We start from the raw sequence: 17,113 nt of genomic DNA, 5'->3' as shown, positions 1-17,113 counted from the left end.
ATCGAATCGTTCCAAGCCAGAAATTTGTGTAATCCGCAAAGCAAGTGGACTCGAGAGCAGGACAAATGTGACATCAAGACGGGACAAATGTTAAATGTTATGCCTTCCGGCCGGAAAGTGGCGTTGTGAAAAATATACGCTGGCATTCCGCATAAAATTCCTCGACTTTTCGCTTTTGAAATGTTACAGCCGCAGAAGCAGGGGGTTTATCGAGTATAAAGCCGGGGTTGCATGTCATTCGAGTTGTCAGCTGGCTATGAGGATGCCCCACAAAGAAGGGCCGAAGGCGAGTGTCCTGCATTTGAGTAATGCGCGCCCAGTCAGCTGGCAATTTTCCATTGAAATGAGAAATAGTTGGATGTTATGCCGTGGGTGTCGGTCGCAGCGACCTCCTAATGAACCTCAACGGCGCATTCATCATACGCACCGTTGCTTAGCATACACACTACGTGCAGTGTCGCATCCTTCAGCTGCATTTTTCCTCACCTTACGAGAAACTCGGCTTTGGTTTCAGCATCTCCTGGAGGAATGTGTCCTCTTGGCTTTTCCGGAAAAGCCGCCTGGCCACGGACACTTGTTACATCCTTGGCGCATACGGGCCCGCAATACGACCCACCAAGCCACCCCACATTCGTGGTGAAATCGCGCACAGAACCCACCACACATTGTCGTCACCTCTGGCGGCTGTCGTGTGGGTGGCTCGTTGATAAGGGCGCGCAAAGCGCTCATATAAGAGGCCGAGCGCCAGCGGATGCGGATTCAAAACTTAACCGACATTTGATCTGTCAACGTGCCACAGGAGCAGCAGCCGACTTAGTCCGCGGAATCTCTGAACACTCGAGTTGCACCGCGTATCCTGTCTTAGCATCCCAGAGTGCTTAATTCCAAATCGATCCTTTAAAATAATTGCATCGCGGTTTCTGTGCTTTGCGGTCAGTGAGTTTTTCCAGCGGCATTTGGAATTCGCTGTAAGTTGTGATATTGTATATATTGTAATTATTGGATATTCAAGTGGAGGCACATGTGTTGCACATCCTTTCTGGCCTAAAATTATAAACTCCCCTTGTCATCTTGTTAAAACATATGTTGGGTGTTTCGATTTATATTATTCTATAAATAAACATTTTTTGAAGACTTCGAGATTCTTGTAAATATTGCCTTAAATTAAATTTAAAATAAATGTAGGACATTCTTAAACATGTATACCGCACACTCAATCAACACTTTTGCCCCAAAAAGTATGCAAAGAAAACCAATGCAATTTGTATTCGCTTTTGATCTGGGAAAAGCCCTCGAATTCAATTCATTTTCAATCGCTTAGCGAGAAGACAAAACCAAATTTGATTATATAAATTGCCTGAGGCAACAATTGACATATGGCAACATCACCAACTCTCATCCAAAAACGTTCGAAGTCACAGACGAAAAGTGCTAGAAGACAAAAGACAAGCCTCAATCAAATTGTAATTAAATAAATAACAACACGCCCGAGAGCAAAAAATAGCAGAAAAAATGGGATCACACATAGGAAATCCAAAAGCCAAGGACGAGCATATTAAATAAACAAATCGGAGGACAATTGTTGATTGATGTTGGGGCAAGTTATGGGCTGCTCCGGACGGAAGATGGGGAGGATTCGCCCCTCCAGGGTCAGTTTATGTTTACTTGCAGAATTGATACACATGTCGAATTAAAGAAAAACAAGGAAATGGGGTCTCGACGACAAGGGTCAGCCGCATTAAAAAGAAAATGTAAGAAAAGAAAACAATGGAGCTGCGGACGGGATCTGGGAGCAATGAGGTGGCGAAGCTATCTCTTTATTGCCTAACCGCCATAAATTGGCGCAAAGAAGTTAGCCACTTCATTACCTGAACGTAACTTAATTAGGAGGGCTTAGAGGGTAAAGGTGAAAGCATGGGCGCTCGCCTCTGGCAGGGCTTTCAATTTAAAAAACCGTTTCAATTGCACACAGCTAATTTTTCGCTCGTTTTGAGTTTTAGCCTCAGCTTTGGCTCCACCTAAGGGATCTGTCTGTCGTAATTTGCCACATCAGCTAAAATTGCTTTGGCTTTCTCCGTAAAGCTGCAAATTTGCTTATATCCCTTTGGCCGCCGTGTTGTTATGGCCTTCTGCTTCGGCAGCTAAGGAAACTTTGCCAACTTTCAAACTTAATTAGGCGGGGGTCCTGCGCGGCTGCTCCTTTGAATTTCCGTTGCATTCCGCTTGGCGGTCAAAACTAATCGCCGCTGCGGATATGAGAAAAGACCAGCAGACCGAAAGAGTTATGGGCCAAAAGTGGCATAAATTCATAAACAGATAATGCCTGAATCTCATTTGCGGCCAAGGGCGCATTGCTGCGTTGCGTTGTCGCCGACAAACAAGATTTTATTGCGGGAATGGAAATAATAGTGAAAGGTGTTGACACTTTTCACAAGACCATGCTTTGCCCCCATCAGATTTACGATTGGGTACGCCGTGGCTGCGCTGCTCCTCGTTTTGTTGTCGTCGTGTTGCGGTTGATAAAGTCTAACAAATGTGACGATTTTCCGCCTATTATCTCGCGGCCATAGCCTTTCGCACAGCGGCACTCATAGTCATTGCTTTTATTGTCCTGCGTGGAAAATGCACAGCTGCCATCCATGGTGCTCCCATTGTAAATCAAACTTGGAGGTCAGGCGCTCCCACGGGCCTTTGGCGGTCTTTGGCGAACCTGTTGCATGATTTGTGGCCCTGTTGCACATGCACCCAGCGAATTTATGACCGGCCACGGTGCGTATGCGCAACATTTTGGAGCCACGCCGTAGGCTTCGATTAATTGATTCGTCCTCTGTTTGCACATAATTATGTGCGGCGGCGAGTCATGGCACTTAAGCCCTTCCTCTAATGGAAAATTGTCAGAAAGTTAATTTGCCTAGCCAAACAACAAGTATCTGGAGGCAGTGGGCGTTCTTAGCTAGACACTACGTGCTCCGGCTGTCAAGTTTTCCGGCGGAAATGCAGCCACGTTACTGCCAGTGGTTCCTTCATTCACGACGTGCACTTTAAATTGATGGCACTGACAGCTCCACAAAGCGTTGACGACTGCCATTGACTGACACTGCTATTCCGCTAATGGCGGAATCCTTCCAGCGAGAAGGAAGGATTCCCCCAGCCAGGATAGTTCACTGGTCCGGTCGCGGTTGGATTTTTTGGGTAATTGTTCTTGGCTAATTGTGGCATCTGCGGCGGGAATTAAGCCACTCATTTCATCTCATCGCGCGGATCAAATAATAACTTTTACGACGCGACCTGCAAGGCCAGCAGAAAAACCCGTCGCGTCTGCTGCATTTGGAGTTGGCCAAGTACCAAGGATCAAGGACCAAGGACCTTCCGCATGACCGCCGGCGGTGGCATCAAACTTTTGGCCACATTTTTCGGCGTTCTGCAGGCCATTTTTAAACGTTCGTTTTTCTTGGTTTCGTTGACTGTTTGCTTCTGTTTGCCAATGCCAAATTTTCTGTTGCCATTTTGCCGGGCTGTCAACGCGTCGGCATTTGTTTGCCGTTGACATATTTTGTGTTTGGGCCGAAATTCCACGTCGATTGTTTGTTTCTTTATTTTGCATAAATATTCGTTGGAGGGTACGCATTAGGGTGGTTTTATATTCCATACAATACATAAATTTTGAGTTATAGATATGGTATTAGTTAGCACTTGTTTGCTTTTAACACTTTAATTCTGAAGTTATTTTCTTAAATGTCCTTTTATTTAACTGCGGTTTCGGTCCACCCTAATTCCCCTGTATCCTTGTTTACGAAAGGCGACAACTGTCGCCGCAAAGTATGCAACGCTTTGACACACAGAGAATTGGGGAGCGAGTGCTTAAAATTCTATTCGTCGCCTGCTCACTTTGTCTTCGCTGACTTTTTTGCAGCAGCAGCAGTAGCAGCAGCATCCAGACGTGCCCCATCCCGTGCCACGCCCACAGCATCACAATGAACTCCCTTCACGCCCACCTCCTGCTGCTGGCAGTTTGCTGCGTCGGCTACATCGCCAGCTCCCCGGTAATTGGCCAGGATCAGCGCAGCGGCGACAGCGATGCCGATGTCCTGCTGGCCGCCGACGAGATGGCCGACAACGGAGGCGACAACATCGACAAGCGGGTGGAGCGGTACGCCTTCGGCCTGGGACGACGGGCCTATATGTACACGAACGGCGGACCGGGCATGAAGCGCCTGCCGGTCTATAACTTCGGGCTGGGCAAGAGGTCTCGTCCCTACTCCTTCGGACTGGGCAAACGCAGCGACTACGACTACGACCAGGACAACGAGATCGACTACAGAGTGCCGCCAGCGAACTACTTGGCAGCTGAGCGTGCTGGTAAGTCCACTGTGTTCCTCCCTTCATCACACACGCATCCTTTTAATCCTTGGGCTTGCAGTGCGACCTGGACGACAGAACAAGCGAACGACGCGTCCGCAACCCTTCAACTTTGGCCTGGGCCGACGTTAAGTCAAGAGTGGCCCCATTCTCCCCGGATGGCGCACTTATCCAAATCCAGCCGTGCGCCATTTGGCTAGGAGCTCATCCTAACTAATGTTATCTAAACAGCACTTGCAAAAGCTCTCAGACTCTTCTCCAAACTTAAGTCACACATTCGGGAGGCAATCTAAATCTAAATGTCTGCGAATCCACACGAATTCTTTGCACGCCCCTCGTCCCACAAATATTTATTGTATGAATCGCTAGAGCCAATGGTATTTATGTTAAGTTCTTCAAATCGATGCGTTTAACGGCAGCCTCTAAATAATATATGACAAATGGCGAAAAAATCCAAAAAAAAAAGAAAATAAAGGGAAAACAGAATGAGAATGAAACTGGCGTGTGCAATTATCAAGGAAGAAATACATATAATGTTATACGAATCTATTATATATGCATATTCAATCCAATTTACAGTACTCCATATATGTACATTTTAAAGGGGCATTAATTAATATACACGCGGATTTAAACTTATATACTTGGGGCAATCTCTCTCAGAAAGAGCGACACGAGTGGCATTCGTTGTGGTCGTCGGCGGAGGAGCACGAATAGTGGGTAAACTACTGCATACTAATATCGGTGTAACTAAGTGTTTGACAAAGTGATTACTAATTTAACTATATAATTACAAATATGTAATTGTTTTGTGAATACATACCTACCCGAATAAACATAGGCGCAGCAAGTCTGCGTTAGCAAATACACTTGAATTTGACTTTTAATTGTCTTTATTCCTCAGTTCCTTTTGTGGTTTCCTATAAAAACAATCCACTTAGTTTTCATTCTAAAATATTAGTTACATTTTTCGTTTGCAGCATATACATGTTAACTTATCCTAGTATTTTACATTGTTAAGACGTTCTTAGATTATCTTAAACTACTTCTAATTGTCTCCAAAAAACTAGCATGGTCTAAGAATTTATGTGACTATTTTAAAACACAACACAGAATGGGTATAACATTAAACATTTAACTAAACCTAAAACATGTCGATCTGCAGCTTGCTCAGAATCGTATCGAAGGCGTAAACGGACGAGATGAACGTGTAGGGACTGTAGCGGATGATTCCGAAGTCCGGCTCCAGGCTGGGCAGGGAACACGGCGTGAAGTTTATCTTTTGGCTCTTATATCGTCCGGTTGCCATTGGCGGCGGCTTGCGGGCATTTTGCTTCATCTTTTCCTTGCGGGCGACGAGCTTCTTAGTTTCACGCACCATGTAAATGGCCTCTGGGTTGGTCATGTAGTCGTGAATGATCTGGAAATCATTAGGATATAATTTAAAATCCCTACTACCTAATTCGGGTTCTATTTATCTACCTTTCGCTTTTTGGGACAGTGTGCGAATACCCAAATCAAGGTGCACAAAGTGTTGAATATCTCACTGTCTTTGTCGCACCAGCGCAATAACATCTGGGCAATGGTGACCAAACCGCCCTCCTGGAACGTGTTCACCGTGGTGCTGTTGTAGCGGGCCAAATTTAGGATGATCCGGCTGCACCGCTCGATAAGCTGCTTATCCACCTCTGATCGAATGGCCTGAGCCATGATGCCGTAGCAAAACGTGGACATGAACTCCGAACACCACATGAGCAGGTGTGGCACAGTGCGCGAAAGACGATCTGCGGGGATTATAAATCAGGATTAGTTATGATAAGGACTAATGTAGCTGGATCACTTACCCAATCGACTTAGCACTGCTAACGCATCTGATGCGATAAAGCGTCCGCGAAGGAACCGCACCGCCTCCTGGACTTTGCAACGCACAGAGTTTACCGCCTTTGCCTCTTGCCGCAGCTGAGCAATACGCTTTCTGATAGCCAAGAGACCCTGGTGTTTCTGGCGTCGTCGGATTAGATAGCCACGCCAGTAACGTTGTATAACCTTGGCAGCGCGCTTTTGGCGTATGAGGTCTATCATCTCGGGTGTCATCAGGGCCTGGAATCGTTTGCGAGCCATAAAGCCGCGGGCACGTGCCTGGAAGTCCGGCATGGAACGGCGGAGCAATTGGAAACAATCACGCTGCTCAATCATTAGACGCTTGCCACGGAACTTTTGTTGCAAATGTACTGTAATAGTCCGCAGATGGACAAATTCCTGGCGTGCCTGCTTCATGCTGCGATTAGCACGGAATTTGCGCTGCACCAGGATCACAGAGGATTGGATTAATTGATAATCCTGTCTCGCCTTTAGCATGGCACAGCGAGCACGGAACCGGCGCTGCAGCACTATGGCAGCCACTCGCTTCGTCTCGAATTCCCTGCGCTGCTGCCGCATCAGTAAAGTTGCTCTGATAAATGCCTGCATAAGTCGCACCTTGCGGATGGTGCTTAAGAAGATCTCCCGTTGGCGACGAGCCTGCACTGTGGCCCGCCACTTGCGTTGAATGCTCAATGAACTGAGCCGAATCCTTCGGTAGCCCGCTTTGCACAGCCGCATGTCGCGTATACTGCGCCACCATTTCTGCAGGCGGATGACGGCCTGGCGCTGTTTTTGGTAGACTTCAATCTGCCTTCTCATCTCCAGTTTGCCGCGGTATCGTCGCTGCACTTTGATAATGGCTTCCCTTTGCTTTTGGTACAAGACCACCTGCTTTTGCATTGCCTTCTTGGCTCTGTATCGGGTTTGAGTGGTAGTAGCTGCGTGTTTCAGCTGGGCGTAACTCTTCAACTGCTTGATCATGCTCAGACGAGCTCGGTACCGCCGTTGCAGCGTTATAGCTGCTTTACGCAGTTGTAAGAAACTGTTCCGCTCCCGTTTTCTGAGCAGATGACTACGCCAATGCATCTGCAGGCAGCTTACAGCAGCCTGAGTGCCGCGGTACTTGGCTCGGATGAACCGCATTGATTTTTGAGCATGGAATCTGCGCTGCAGCTTTATGGCCACCTCGCGCAGATGTAGGTACTCCTGTCGCTCCTTTCGCATCTGCAGCAAAGCCCGCCGACGTTGCTGGACTACAAGGGTAACCTTTTTCAGCTCGAGAAACTCGGCTCTTTGCTTTTCCATTTCGCGCTTGGCACGGAACTTGATTTGAATTAGTTTGGTTGTCGATTGGAGCTGAAGGTAGTTCTTCCTTTCTTGACGCATTTGCAGTGTGGCTCTCCAGCGCCTCTGGACATTGATGATGCATTGGCGGGTTCTTAAATATGCATTGCGATCCTGGATCATTTGTTGACGCATGCGGTAGCGTTTCTGAACAAGTATCGAAGCATTACGCAGCCTCAGATAATTTTCCCTATGTTCGCGCATTTTAATGGTTGCCCTCAGTCGCATTTGCAGGCAGATAACATTTTTCCGCAGGGAGTAGTAGTGATTACGTTCTATTCTCATCTGGATTGTGGCTTTCCTGTAGGCCTGAACTTTAAGAACGCTGGAACGAAGTGCCAAATAATCAGCTTTGCACTTTTTCATTGAAAGCTTCGCTCGCCAGCGTTGTTGCACAATTATAGCTGCACGCTTTAGTTTCTGGAACTCCTTGCGCTGCTCCAGCATACTCCACTTGCTTCGCATCCTGCGCTGAACAAACATGATGAGGTCCCTGTGGCGCAGGAACTTCTGACGCTGAACTTTGCCCAACTGATAGCTACGCCATTGCATTTGAATATAACTGGCAGCTGCCTGTTGTTTTTGCGATCGCTGAAGTCGGGCTGTTTCCGCCGCCGCCAATAGTTTTTTGGCAAAGAGGCGTCGCCGCCAGATCCGCTGGAGAAAGATCGCAGCCTCTCGGAGCTCCAAGAACCGTTGGCGGTATTGCTTTCCCAGTTGTTGGGCCCGCCACCAGCGCTGTATGGTGATAATGCTGTGATAGCTCTGATATAGCTGCTTCTGGGCCAAATACCGACGGGTGAACTTTTGCAGGACTATTGCTGCCTGGGTGCGTTCCGCCTTAAACAACTTCACATACTTTCTCATCTGGTGGCCACGGAACACTGCCTGAATGACAGTAGCGGCCCGGTGGCGACGCATAAGCTCTTTGTGGCGGATGCGACGGTGGATGACAACGTGCAGCCAGTGACGGCGCCACCATTTCTGGAGCACCATGGCCGCCGCATGGAACTTGGGCGAGCGGAATTTGTAAATAAGTTGCCAGAGCAGGGAAAGCGTCTTCTCACGATGCCCATCAACGATGTCTTGGGCGGCGATGTCGCCGCCTAGCTGGAAGTTGGCCTCACCGAGTGCGCCCAGAGCTAGCTTTACATTGAAGATCCGCTGGAGGCGAGAGATGGCTGGCACCCTCAACTGACGAGTTAGATCATCGCGCAGTAAAATTACCTCCATGACGCGGGTAAGTCTCACGCCATCTCTCAAGTCCACAGCCAAGTTGTTGAAGGCATAATCGAACTCGTCCAAAAATGTTTGGCGGTGCTGCAGAACGTAGCCCAGGCGGCGCAGTTCCCGCGTAATATCACCAATGTTGGCAAGCAGCTCCGACGAGAAGCGCAGCAGAATATCTTTGGTCTCCTTATGTGGCGACTTTTTAACAAACAAACAGGGATTGTGCTTGACGATGCGCTTCTGCTTAGCTTGATCGAGGAAAAGCAGCAAGAAGAGGATTTTCTGCAACGAATGCTTCTTAATGGTTTCCGCGTACTCTTCGGTAAGTGTGTATGCCTTGCTGTACCTCTGCTCCTCACACTTATTCCGGAACAAGCGATTGAGGATAAAGGTGCTGAGCCCAACAATGTCTCGATTAGACTGCATCTGGATCTTCTCACCGAAGACCACCTCCAGTCCAAGGCGCAGCCAAAGGGGATTGAAGCAAAGCAGCAGCTCAAGTATGGTGCGTTGCATAACTACGTCCAGGTGAAGATTACGATCGCTACGGATGCGCAGCGCTTGCTTGTTGACATAGACGGCCACTTTGGAGCATGGCACGCGCATCTGCTCACTGAAGAATAGCTCCACAGCCGCCTTACGAAGCGTCTCCAGGCGGTACTTCGTTAGGTAGTTCATAGACTGCTCCTCCTTGGTGGGTGCCACCACGAGCTCCTTGTTGCGCACCTCGTTAAACAGCTTACCAACGTCTATTTTGTTATTTAAATCTGCGTCCAGGTCAGCGGGTATGGAGACAAGGGCATTTAACCACTTTTTAAAGTCAGCTTGGTGGCGATCCACAGCCTGTTCATCCAAATACATGGTGGAGGCCAGAAATGGATCAATTGTGGTAGTTGCTGCAAATGGATCCGGGTTAATGCACGTCTGCATATACAGCTCCGAGTCGTAGAGCTTGACGGAAGGCTGAACGCTAGTTTCCCTGGCCTTTCGTGGTGTGGCGGGTTTCTTCATCAGTGACATGGTTTGTGCCAGCTTAAACTTCTTAGATTGGGCGTGTGGCCAGGCGTGGGCACTACTGCTTCTTGCAGATGCATTTGCCGGCGCTGCACTTCTGGGCAGAGTAGTGTCCTCAACCCGTTGCTTTTTAGGAGGGGAAATGGCTATAGTTTCATTGCGGTATAGTGATTCGTTGCTAGGTGCATCCGAAAAACTCAACTCATGAGAGCGGCGCTTGTGAGGATTCTTCACCGGACTTCCCTTCACCGACTTCCGACCTACTTCATGGAGGTTAAAACGACTGGACTGAGCGAGGATCTCACTATGGTTGAAAAGAAACTCCTGCTGACCCGCCAAGCTAGCCTCGCTACTAGATGAGCTATTCAAGTCCTTGGCCTTTATCTGGATCTGCTGCTCCTGGTAGTATCTATTCTGTTCGATCGAGCGGATTTTCATTTCATTTAGATTAGGCATAGATCCTTGAATGGCATACTTTGTTTGTGGCGATAGAAGTGACAAATCTTTCATGGACTCGGAATACTTTCGTAAGGGTGAACCCACCAACTTGATGTCCCTCTTCAGGTCGTGTATGGCACTCTTCGTGGGCGTCCTAGGTGGACTTGGTCCCTCCTCCTCATGAATACAGGCCAGAGCTCTGGTGTGCGTGGCATGCACAATGGTTGTGGTCTTATTTAGGGGCGTATGCGGTTGTCCATCGATCCTGGAGCAGTCCAAGGTGTCCAACGAAATGTTGATAGTCTCGGAATGCTTCACATCGAACGTTTTGTTCGTGGCAGGCTGATCTTCTAGATCATCTGGAGTGATTCGACGCGGGCGCATATCATTGGCACATTGTCTGACATTCCCTTTAAGTGTTGGTGTGGGCCAGGCGGCCAGATTGTCCGGCAAAATTGTAGCTTGTTCTTTGCCACGGGTTTCGGTGAGAGGTGTGAACCGCAGATTGTCAATCACGTCGAGTAGGTTTCCTGGCGTCATAGGGCTTAGATTTTCCTTAAGACTGCGAGGCTGTGGTGATATGTATACGGGCTCCTCTTTTGGAGTCTTGTATACATTCTTCTCGACAAGAGGAGCCTGAGGAGGTGGATGTGGACGGGCAGCATGACGCGAAGGAGCAGTCACTCGCCATGGCTGCTTGGAGGAAGGCGCTGCTGCCGCAGACATACGCCTCTTTTGCTGCACAGCAGCGGATACCACGCTTTTCATTGTCTTACCAGCTCCTGTCGGCGATTTCAGCTGCAGGGTCTTGCCGACAGTCGGGAATTTGCGCGGGTTCTTCAGGTAGAAAGGTAAGAGATACATGCAAAAGAGGGTAAGTAAAAGGGGTGGCAAATGCATTTTTGACTGACCTTGACCGGCTGGTTGCTCTTGGACTTGAGTATGATCATCACCTCCTTTCGGAAGTTGCGATTGTCTACCAGCTGCAGCGTCTCCTTGCAGGCCACCTCAAGGACGGGGCTCCACACTAGCTCCATGGAAACCTCATCTCTTGCAGGCACCGTGTGCTCCATCCACTCCAGGCTTAAGTTGTGCTCTTCCCGAATGGCCTTCATTACCTTGACCTGTAAAACGGGTGTTCCATTGATCAAATAACAGTTGCCAGGCCGTATGCAACCCACTAACCTCGATGTCGTCGTCGCTGGGATTGAGAACGCGCACCTGGCGCCGTGCTGTCTTTGTTATCGGCACATCCTCGAACTGCACTATCGCCTTGGCAGAGAACGGAGCCATGACGACGACGGCGGGCTCGCGTCCTTCGGCGCGCTTCTTTTGCTTTAGGCGCGATGGCGTCACTGTGATCTGTAAGTACCGGGAATCCAGTTATTTCTCGGAAAACTATTGCCGGAGACCCAAAAAGAGGAATCAACTAACCTCAAAGGCGCTCATCGTAGGGAATGGCCAAAACAGAAATAACTTGAACTAAACAAAAACGGGCACGCAGCTAACTTAGTGGTCCATTAACACAGCGACTAACTGAACAATTAACACAATTAACGAACAACAATTAAACAAATTAGAGCGTCGCCGCACAAATCCAAATTCGAACTGAAATTCGAAACGAAGCGACGCCGATTCTCGATTGTTTGATTGCTGGAGCAAAGGGCTATCGAACTATTGGATCTATCGATTGTGAAATATTAGGGGTCTTCAGAATGGTTTTCGATAGACTTAAAAAATATTAGGATTATTTATATTTGTCCGCAATTTTTAAACATAAATTATTTAATATGGTAAGATCATTCTAAGAAATATTATTTTTTGTTATTTTACATAGATTGTAAGTTACTCAGATGTGTTAACACCACCAATCGATATCCTCAGTGTGAACGTTGCAATGTTATAATAGCGCCAAATTCAAATTTGTATTATCAAAGATATTTTATGCGGACTTAACAACAAAGTATAGTATAAATAAAACGACACCTTTATATATGTTATTTCGAAATATTTTTTATTCACAATCTATTTACAAATTTCAACAACAAACATTAAACACAAAATCCCTCCGCTGGACCTTTCATTCTATCTAAATGAGTCTGCTGGGCGGCAGGAGGTGGTCGCTGCCCGTTTCTGAGGAATACATGCTCTTGAGATAGCCGGGAAAGGGTGTAACCGCATCGAAATCCTCGCCAACAGAATCCTCCGGTGGATCCACGGCCATGAAGGAGATGGCGAAGCCCCTCAGTGAGTTACTTTCGTCCGTTTGGAATCGCAGCAGGAGGGTGTCCGAGTTGGAGATTATGATTGGCGGCTTGTGCTTTCCGCAAAATCTACCGTGGATGGTGTTCATTGAGTAGCCCTCCTCGGTGACCTCCAGATAATCGTAGTCGCATCGCTCCGAGTACTCAATCTCGAAGTGCAGGAAGCGGATCTTGACACTGCTTTCCGGGTCCGCCTGAATGCGCCAGTCGCAGTACATGTTCCGCTTGTACGGCCTACTGCCGTATCGTGGATGCGAGTAGAAGGTCTGTGAATGATTTGTGGCCCTCAAGTAGCCACCACACTCGGAGACAAAGGTGGCCTTGAAACCCTTTCTCTGAAGACCCGCATCCGTGGCCAGTACCATAAACATCTCATTGGTTGAGGCGATAACGGCATACGGCTCACGTCCACCGCAATAGATGCCCAATGTGGAGCTATTTTCGGAGCGACCATCATAGATAGCCACATAGTCGTAGATGCACTCCTGGTGGCTCTCCACCTCAAAGTCGTGGAATGTCAACTGTATCCGGTGGCCCAGTACGGTCTGAAAATGCCAGTAACAGTAGATGTTTCTCGGATAATCCTCCGGATAGTTGGGACTCTGCAACACTCCATACGACGTAGTGATCTCGAACTTGCAACGCGTCTCCGTGCAGTTGTGTCCATTTTCAGCCAATGTGTATCCATTGCGGCAGCTGCACTGATAGGATCCAAAGGTGTTCCGGCATCTGTGCTGGCAGCCACCATTGTTCATTGAACACTCATCCACATCTGGGAGATAGGGGTATTATAGATCATATGTAAATTGTAAATTAAGTTTTGTTTTCCTACCTATCACAAACTTGGCCACAAATCCACTTCTCTGGACAGTGCGATCTGAGTAGAACTCCAGCCTGAGGACACTCTGCTCGGAATTTACCACCGGCGGCAGTTCATGACCACAATAAATGCCGATCTTCTTCAGACGATTATCCCTCATTTTGGAGTATATAATCAGGTAATCATAGTTGCACTTGGTGTAGTGGAACCGTGTGCCCTCCAAATCAAAGTGGGTAAAGTTTAAAAACACCGCGTGATTCGGTGGCGCAACCACTTCCCAAACGCACTGTTTGGAGTTGGGATACACATCCGGATACGATGGTGAGTAGAGCGAGCCATTGGATTTGGTGGCGTCCACGACTCCTCCACAGGCATCCTCGCAGGTCTTTCCATTCGCCCGCAACTCGTATCCCGCTCGACAGCCACATTGGTAGCTACCCAAGGTATTGATGCACAGGTGCTGGCATCCGTGATCCGTGAACTTGCACTCATCCACGTCCAGCATCAAGGCGGCTGAGAATCCCAGCTTTTGCACCGATGAGTCGGATACGAAACGGATGTACATCTGGTTGCTCCGGGTTCTAAGTGGATATTCAATTGGTTAGTGATCATTTTTCCTTTGAAAGTAACTTACTTTATATTGGGCGGCAGTTTATCTCCGCAGAAGCGTCCTATGAGCCGGGAATCGCTGTGGTTGCCATCCCGTATCTCCACAAAGTCGTAGGCACACCCGTCGTGCTTCTCCAGCTCAAAGCTCTGGAACTTCAGGGCCACCTGGTGGTTATCCGGTGCAGTGATGCGCCACACACACTCTTTGTCCGGCATGTAGTCCAGCGGATAGTTGGGTGAGTCTATGGACTGATCTCTGGTTAGCTTTAAGTCCCCACCACATACCACTAGAAAAATTGGAAATTAAATTGTTGTTTTCCCTTGAGATGTTTGAAATTTACCCTCGAATCTTGCCTTGAATCCACGGTAACCTTTGGCTGCATTCCGGTTGACATAGTTGAGAAGCATGCGACTTGTTTGGGTGGTGATGACCTCTCCGCTGACATTTCCACAGATTCGTCTCACCAGTGGCGATTTGTGCCAGTAGCCATCCCTAATCTCCAGGTAATCCTGAGTACAATCGTCGGAGGTCATCAGATGCAGCTGCTGCAGATGCAGAATGACCTTTTCCCCATTGGTGGCAGTGATCCGCCACTCGCAGTTGGTCAGCGAGGCATCGAACTCAGATTCCGCGGACGGATCTTCCCCAGCATCACCACTGCCCTCGAATTCACTGAGTACTCCATTGCCGGAGTACACAAAGTGTGGACTCACTATGTGTCCAGAATTCTGCTGATAAGTTCGCCCACAAGAGGCGCACTTATAAAGCAAATTGGCTTGGACAATGTCTCCGCGACTAAGACGCCTCCGTTGTCCCAACTCCAAATGGGTTCCTGGTGGAATCCCTATCGGTGTAATGGTATCCAGGTATGAACTCTTCGAAAACGAGTTCTTGGCATAGTGCATAATGGAGTTAAGATCGTAGGGCAGTAGAGGCAAGTCCACCTCCTCCGGCGAGAGGACATCGAAGTTGTATTCCTGACCCCTCATGATATTTCCTTTATTAATCACGATGTGCTTATCTCTGTCTCCTCGGGCGTGTTCATGGTGAAAACCGATTGTGTGACCCAGTTCATGGATAATAATTCCAAACTTTTCGCAATTCCGTCCAATGGAGATGGGCTGACGTCCATTGCCATTCTTACCCAAAAACGAACAGCAACTATGGAAGAGGATATAAATTATAAATTCACCTTAGAAGGAATATCAAACTTACCCGCAATTCTTGACAGTAAAATATATATAGTTCGCATGCAAATTGGCATCCCGCTCCACGAACTTGATGCAGGTGAAGTTCTCCCAGTGGCGCATGGCCTGCTTGAAGAGCGCCTTGTGGGCTCCGCTGAAGATGGTATCGATCTCGTAGGGTATGACCCCATAGTCCCAAGTTCGTTCCTTCCTCACGGTCACAGCTCTTCGCTTTCTCTGGATTGGTTGCCCATTTAAAGTGGGTGAGTGACTATGCTGCAGGACATCAACAGCGTCATCGGTCCACAGAAATGGAGGGGGTAATCTCCGAGCGGCTTTGTTCCGCGATTTATGCGGCTGCTTCCGGCGTCTCCTGTGTGGGTGGTTGAGATGGGCAGGGAGGGCTTATGAGCTCAGGTATTACTTACGTGCCCGAAGGCAAGCACTCCAGTGGCCAAGGCAAGTGTGTGGGCTAATTGCGCGCCATTGTGTGCGGGATAAATCCCAGTGGAACTTACCCCGAATATTGTCTGGCTGTCTTGAGTTGATGGATGTCATCCGTTGGCCTCTTTGGCGGCACCTGTTGTGGTGATGCTGGAGATTGTAATTTTAGGTCGGTCCACGCAACTCCACCACTCACCAGTGGAGAATCCAGCATGCCAAAGAAGTCTTCCGGCTGCTCCTTGAAATCAAAATTGCACTCACTCTCGGGCAGCTGACTCAGTCGCCTGCCCTCGACGGAATCCACCAGAAAAACCATCATCATCCAGAGAGCTCCCACAGAGAGCACAACTAATTTCGCTTTCATTTTCATGGGCATGAGACGCATTCCTTTCATTGCTTGGGTATTTCTGGGGGCTCGTTCCCTGAAGTTGCTTCAACCAGTTCAAAGTTCTAACTGAGCGCTCGTGGACTGCGATTGCCGAATTATACTGGTGCGCCGACAAGGGTTCCACGGATCGAGTGAGTGAGCAGCAGGTAACAGATCCCAACTCGTAGGGGAATCGGTGGACGAGGGGCGTGGCAGGGCAGGCCAGGCCGGTGCAGAATCTCGACTGACCGCTCGAAGGGACAGCTCAATAGAGGGAGAGACGAGAGCCATAACCAGACCTGATCCGACCCCTCCTCATTGGCGATTCGGGATGACCATTGTCTGCCGCCTGTTGTTTGCATTCAATGGATTTTGATTTGGGTATCCCTGCTCGCACCTTGACATTGCCCATCTACCTGGGTCGCTGGCCGGGCTCAGGGGCATTTGCCCAGGATCAGGTGTTGCTTAAGCGGGTTCGAGCCTTTTAGGGCAGGTCATTAATGATCGTAAATCCGCTGCATGAACGAATCGTTTCGTGGTAATTCCACCTTCAAATGCTATTCAAGAGCCATGGCGCTTCTGCCTGGCATGGCAAGGTGGAACCTATGGCCATAAACCCATGAGCCCATAAACCCAAAAGTCCGTAAATAAATGTTATTCTTCAAACTCGTTTTGTTTTGGTTTTAAAACATAGTTACTATGCAAGTTTTAATAGTATGTATGTATAGATTTAATTACGTATTAAGTTGAGTCAAATATCCGAGAGTTGTACATATGCCTGTGTGAAAAATTCAATCCATCTGTAAGGACCTTCCACTTTCGGTGCCTCCGAAGATATGTGTGTATCTCTGTTCTATCCTAACTTCCGTTTCGATTTTGATATGGGCCACCCATTGACTTACGCTAAGATGCCTAAGGAAATGCACTCCATCATTACCATTAAATATGGCACAATATAGAATATAGATATCCGAAAAGAAAATGCCTCAGAGAAAAAAGCAGTCAAATGCAAGGGGGAAAGAGGAATTGCACATTTAGCTACAGAGTCTAGAGAAGTCTAGTCAAAGTACATTACATGTATGACATAGGTCTAAGTAATTGCCACCGCAGATCTTAGCCGACTGGAACCTAACAATGTGTGTTTCGAGTGCCTAAAACTAGTATTGGATCTTT

General features: G+C 48.1%; 3 protein-coding genes across 4 annotated transcripts; 1 reads left to right on the top strand and 2 right to left on the bottom strand.

The window, feature by feature from the left end:
• Nucleotides 1-743: 743 nt before the first annotated feature.
• On the top strand, nucleotides 744-5,228 carry LOC6729457 (allatostatin-A). The gene is made up of 3 exons (XM_016174771.3): nucleotides 744-968; nucleotides 3,914-4,359; nucleotides 4,421-5,228. Exons 2-3 carry the CDS (start codon nucleotides 3,975-3,977, stop codon nucleotides 4,489-4,491), a joined length of 456 nt encoding a protein of 151 aa, XP_016036133.1. The 5' UTR covers nucleotides 744-968; nucleotides 3,914-3,974; the 3' UTR covers nucleotides 4,492-5,228.
• Nucleotides 5,229-5,234: 6 nt separating this feature from the next.
• On the bottom strand, nucleotides 5,235-11,934 carry LOC6729456 (protein abnormal spindle). Its single transcript, XM_016177464.3, has 6 exons — nucleotides 11,683-11,934; nucleotides 11,434-11,610; nucleotides 11,160-11,372; nucleotides 6,204-11,085; nucleotides 5,842-6,143; nucleotides 5,235-5,779 (listed from the first exon to the last, which is right to left on the bottom strand). Exons 1-6 carry the CDS (start codon nucleotides 11,695-11,697, stop codon nucleotides 5,504-5,506), a joined length of 5,865 nt encoding a protein of 1,954 aa, XP_016036131.1. The 5' UTR covers nucleotides 11,698-11,934; the 3' UTR covers nucleotides 5,235-5,503.
• Nucleotides 11,935-12,276: 342 nt separating this feature from the next.
• On the bottom strand, nucleotides 12,277-16,263 carry LOC6729455 (dorsal-ventral patterning protein tolloid). 2 transcript variants are annotated; one of them, XM_002104729.4, is made up of 7 exons: nucleotides 15,770-16,262; nucleotides 15,648-15,709; nucleotides 15,158-15,502; nucleotides 14,283-15,103; nucleotides 13,967-14,228; nucleotides 13,345-13,913; nucleotides 12,277-13,284 (listed from the first exon to the last, which is right to left on the bottom strand). In XM_002104729.4, the coding sequence occupies exons 1-7, from the start codon at nucleotides 15,965-15,967 to the stop codon at nucleotides 12,338-12,340; spliced, it is 3,204 nt and encodes a 1,067-aa protein (XP_002104765.1). In that variant the 5' UTR covers nucleotides 15,968-16,262; the 3' UTR covers nucleotides 12,277-12,337. The 2 variants fall into 2 exon arrangements, with proteins under 2 accessions (XP_002104765.1, XP_039151173.1); XM_039295239.2 differs by having other exon boundaries at nucleotides 15,648-16,263.
• Between the last annotated feature and the right edge of the window lie 850 nt (nucleotides 16,264-17,113).

Source organism: Drosophila simulans, chromosome 3R (genome assembly GCF_016746395.2).
Source record: "Drosophila simulans strain w501 chromosome 3R, Prin_Dsim_3.1, whole genome shotgun sequence".
In the NCBI taxonomy this organism is placed as follows: Eukaryota; Metazoa; Arthropoda; class Insecta; order Diptera; family Drosophilidae; genus Drosophila; species Drosophila simulans.
The sequence above is the reverse complement of the archived record's forward strand: the minus strand, read 5'-3'. Positions and strand labels throughout refer to the sequence as shown.

What these genes read in the sequence shown, in the direction of transcription:
- LOC6729456 (XM_016177464.3), bottom strand. An exon ending in CCAGCGACGACGACATCGAG is followed by an intron (nt 11,373 to 11,433) that starts GTTAGTGGGTTG and finishes CCCGTTTTACAG; the next exon opens with GTCAAGGTAATGAAGGCCAT. An exon ending in ACTGTCCCAAAAAGCGAAAG is followed by an intron (nt 5,780 to 5,841) that starts GTAGATAAATAG and finishes AATGATTTCCAG; the next exon opens with ATCATTCACGACTACATGAC.
- LOC6729455 (XM_039295239.2), bottom strand. Translation starts at nt 15,967, where the DNA reads ATGAAAGGAATGCGTCTCATGCCCATGAAAATGAAAGCGAAATTAGTT. An exon ending in ATTCAAGGCAAGATTCGAGG is followed by an intron (nt 14,229 to 14,282) that starts GTAAATTTCAAA and finishes CAATTTTTCTAG; the next exon opens with TGGTATGTGGTGGGGACTTA. An exon ending in TGTGGCCAAGTTTGTGATAG is followed by an intron (nt 13,285 to 13,344) that starts GTAGGAAAACAA and finishes CCTATCTCCCAG; the next exon opens with ATGTGGATGAGTGTTCAATG.
- LOC6729457 (XM_016174771.3), top strand. Translation starts at nt 3,975, where the DNA reads ATGAACTCCCTTCACGCCCACCTCCTGCTGCTGGCAGTTTGCTGCGTC. An exon ending in CTTGGCAGCTGAGCGTGCTG is followed by an intron (nt 4,360 to 4,420) that starts GTAAGTCCACTG and finishes TTGGGCTTGCAG; the next exon opens with TGCGACCTGGACGACAGAAC.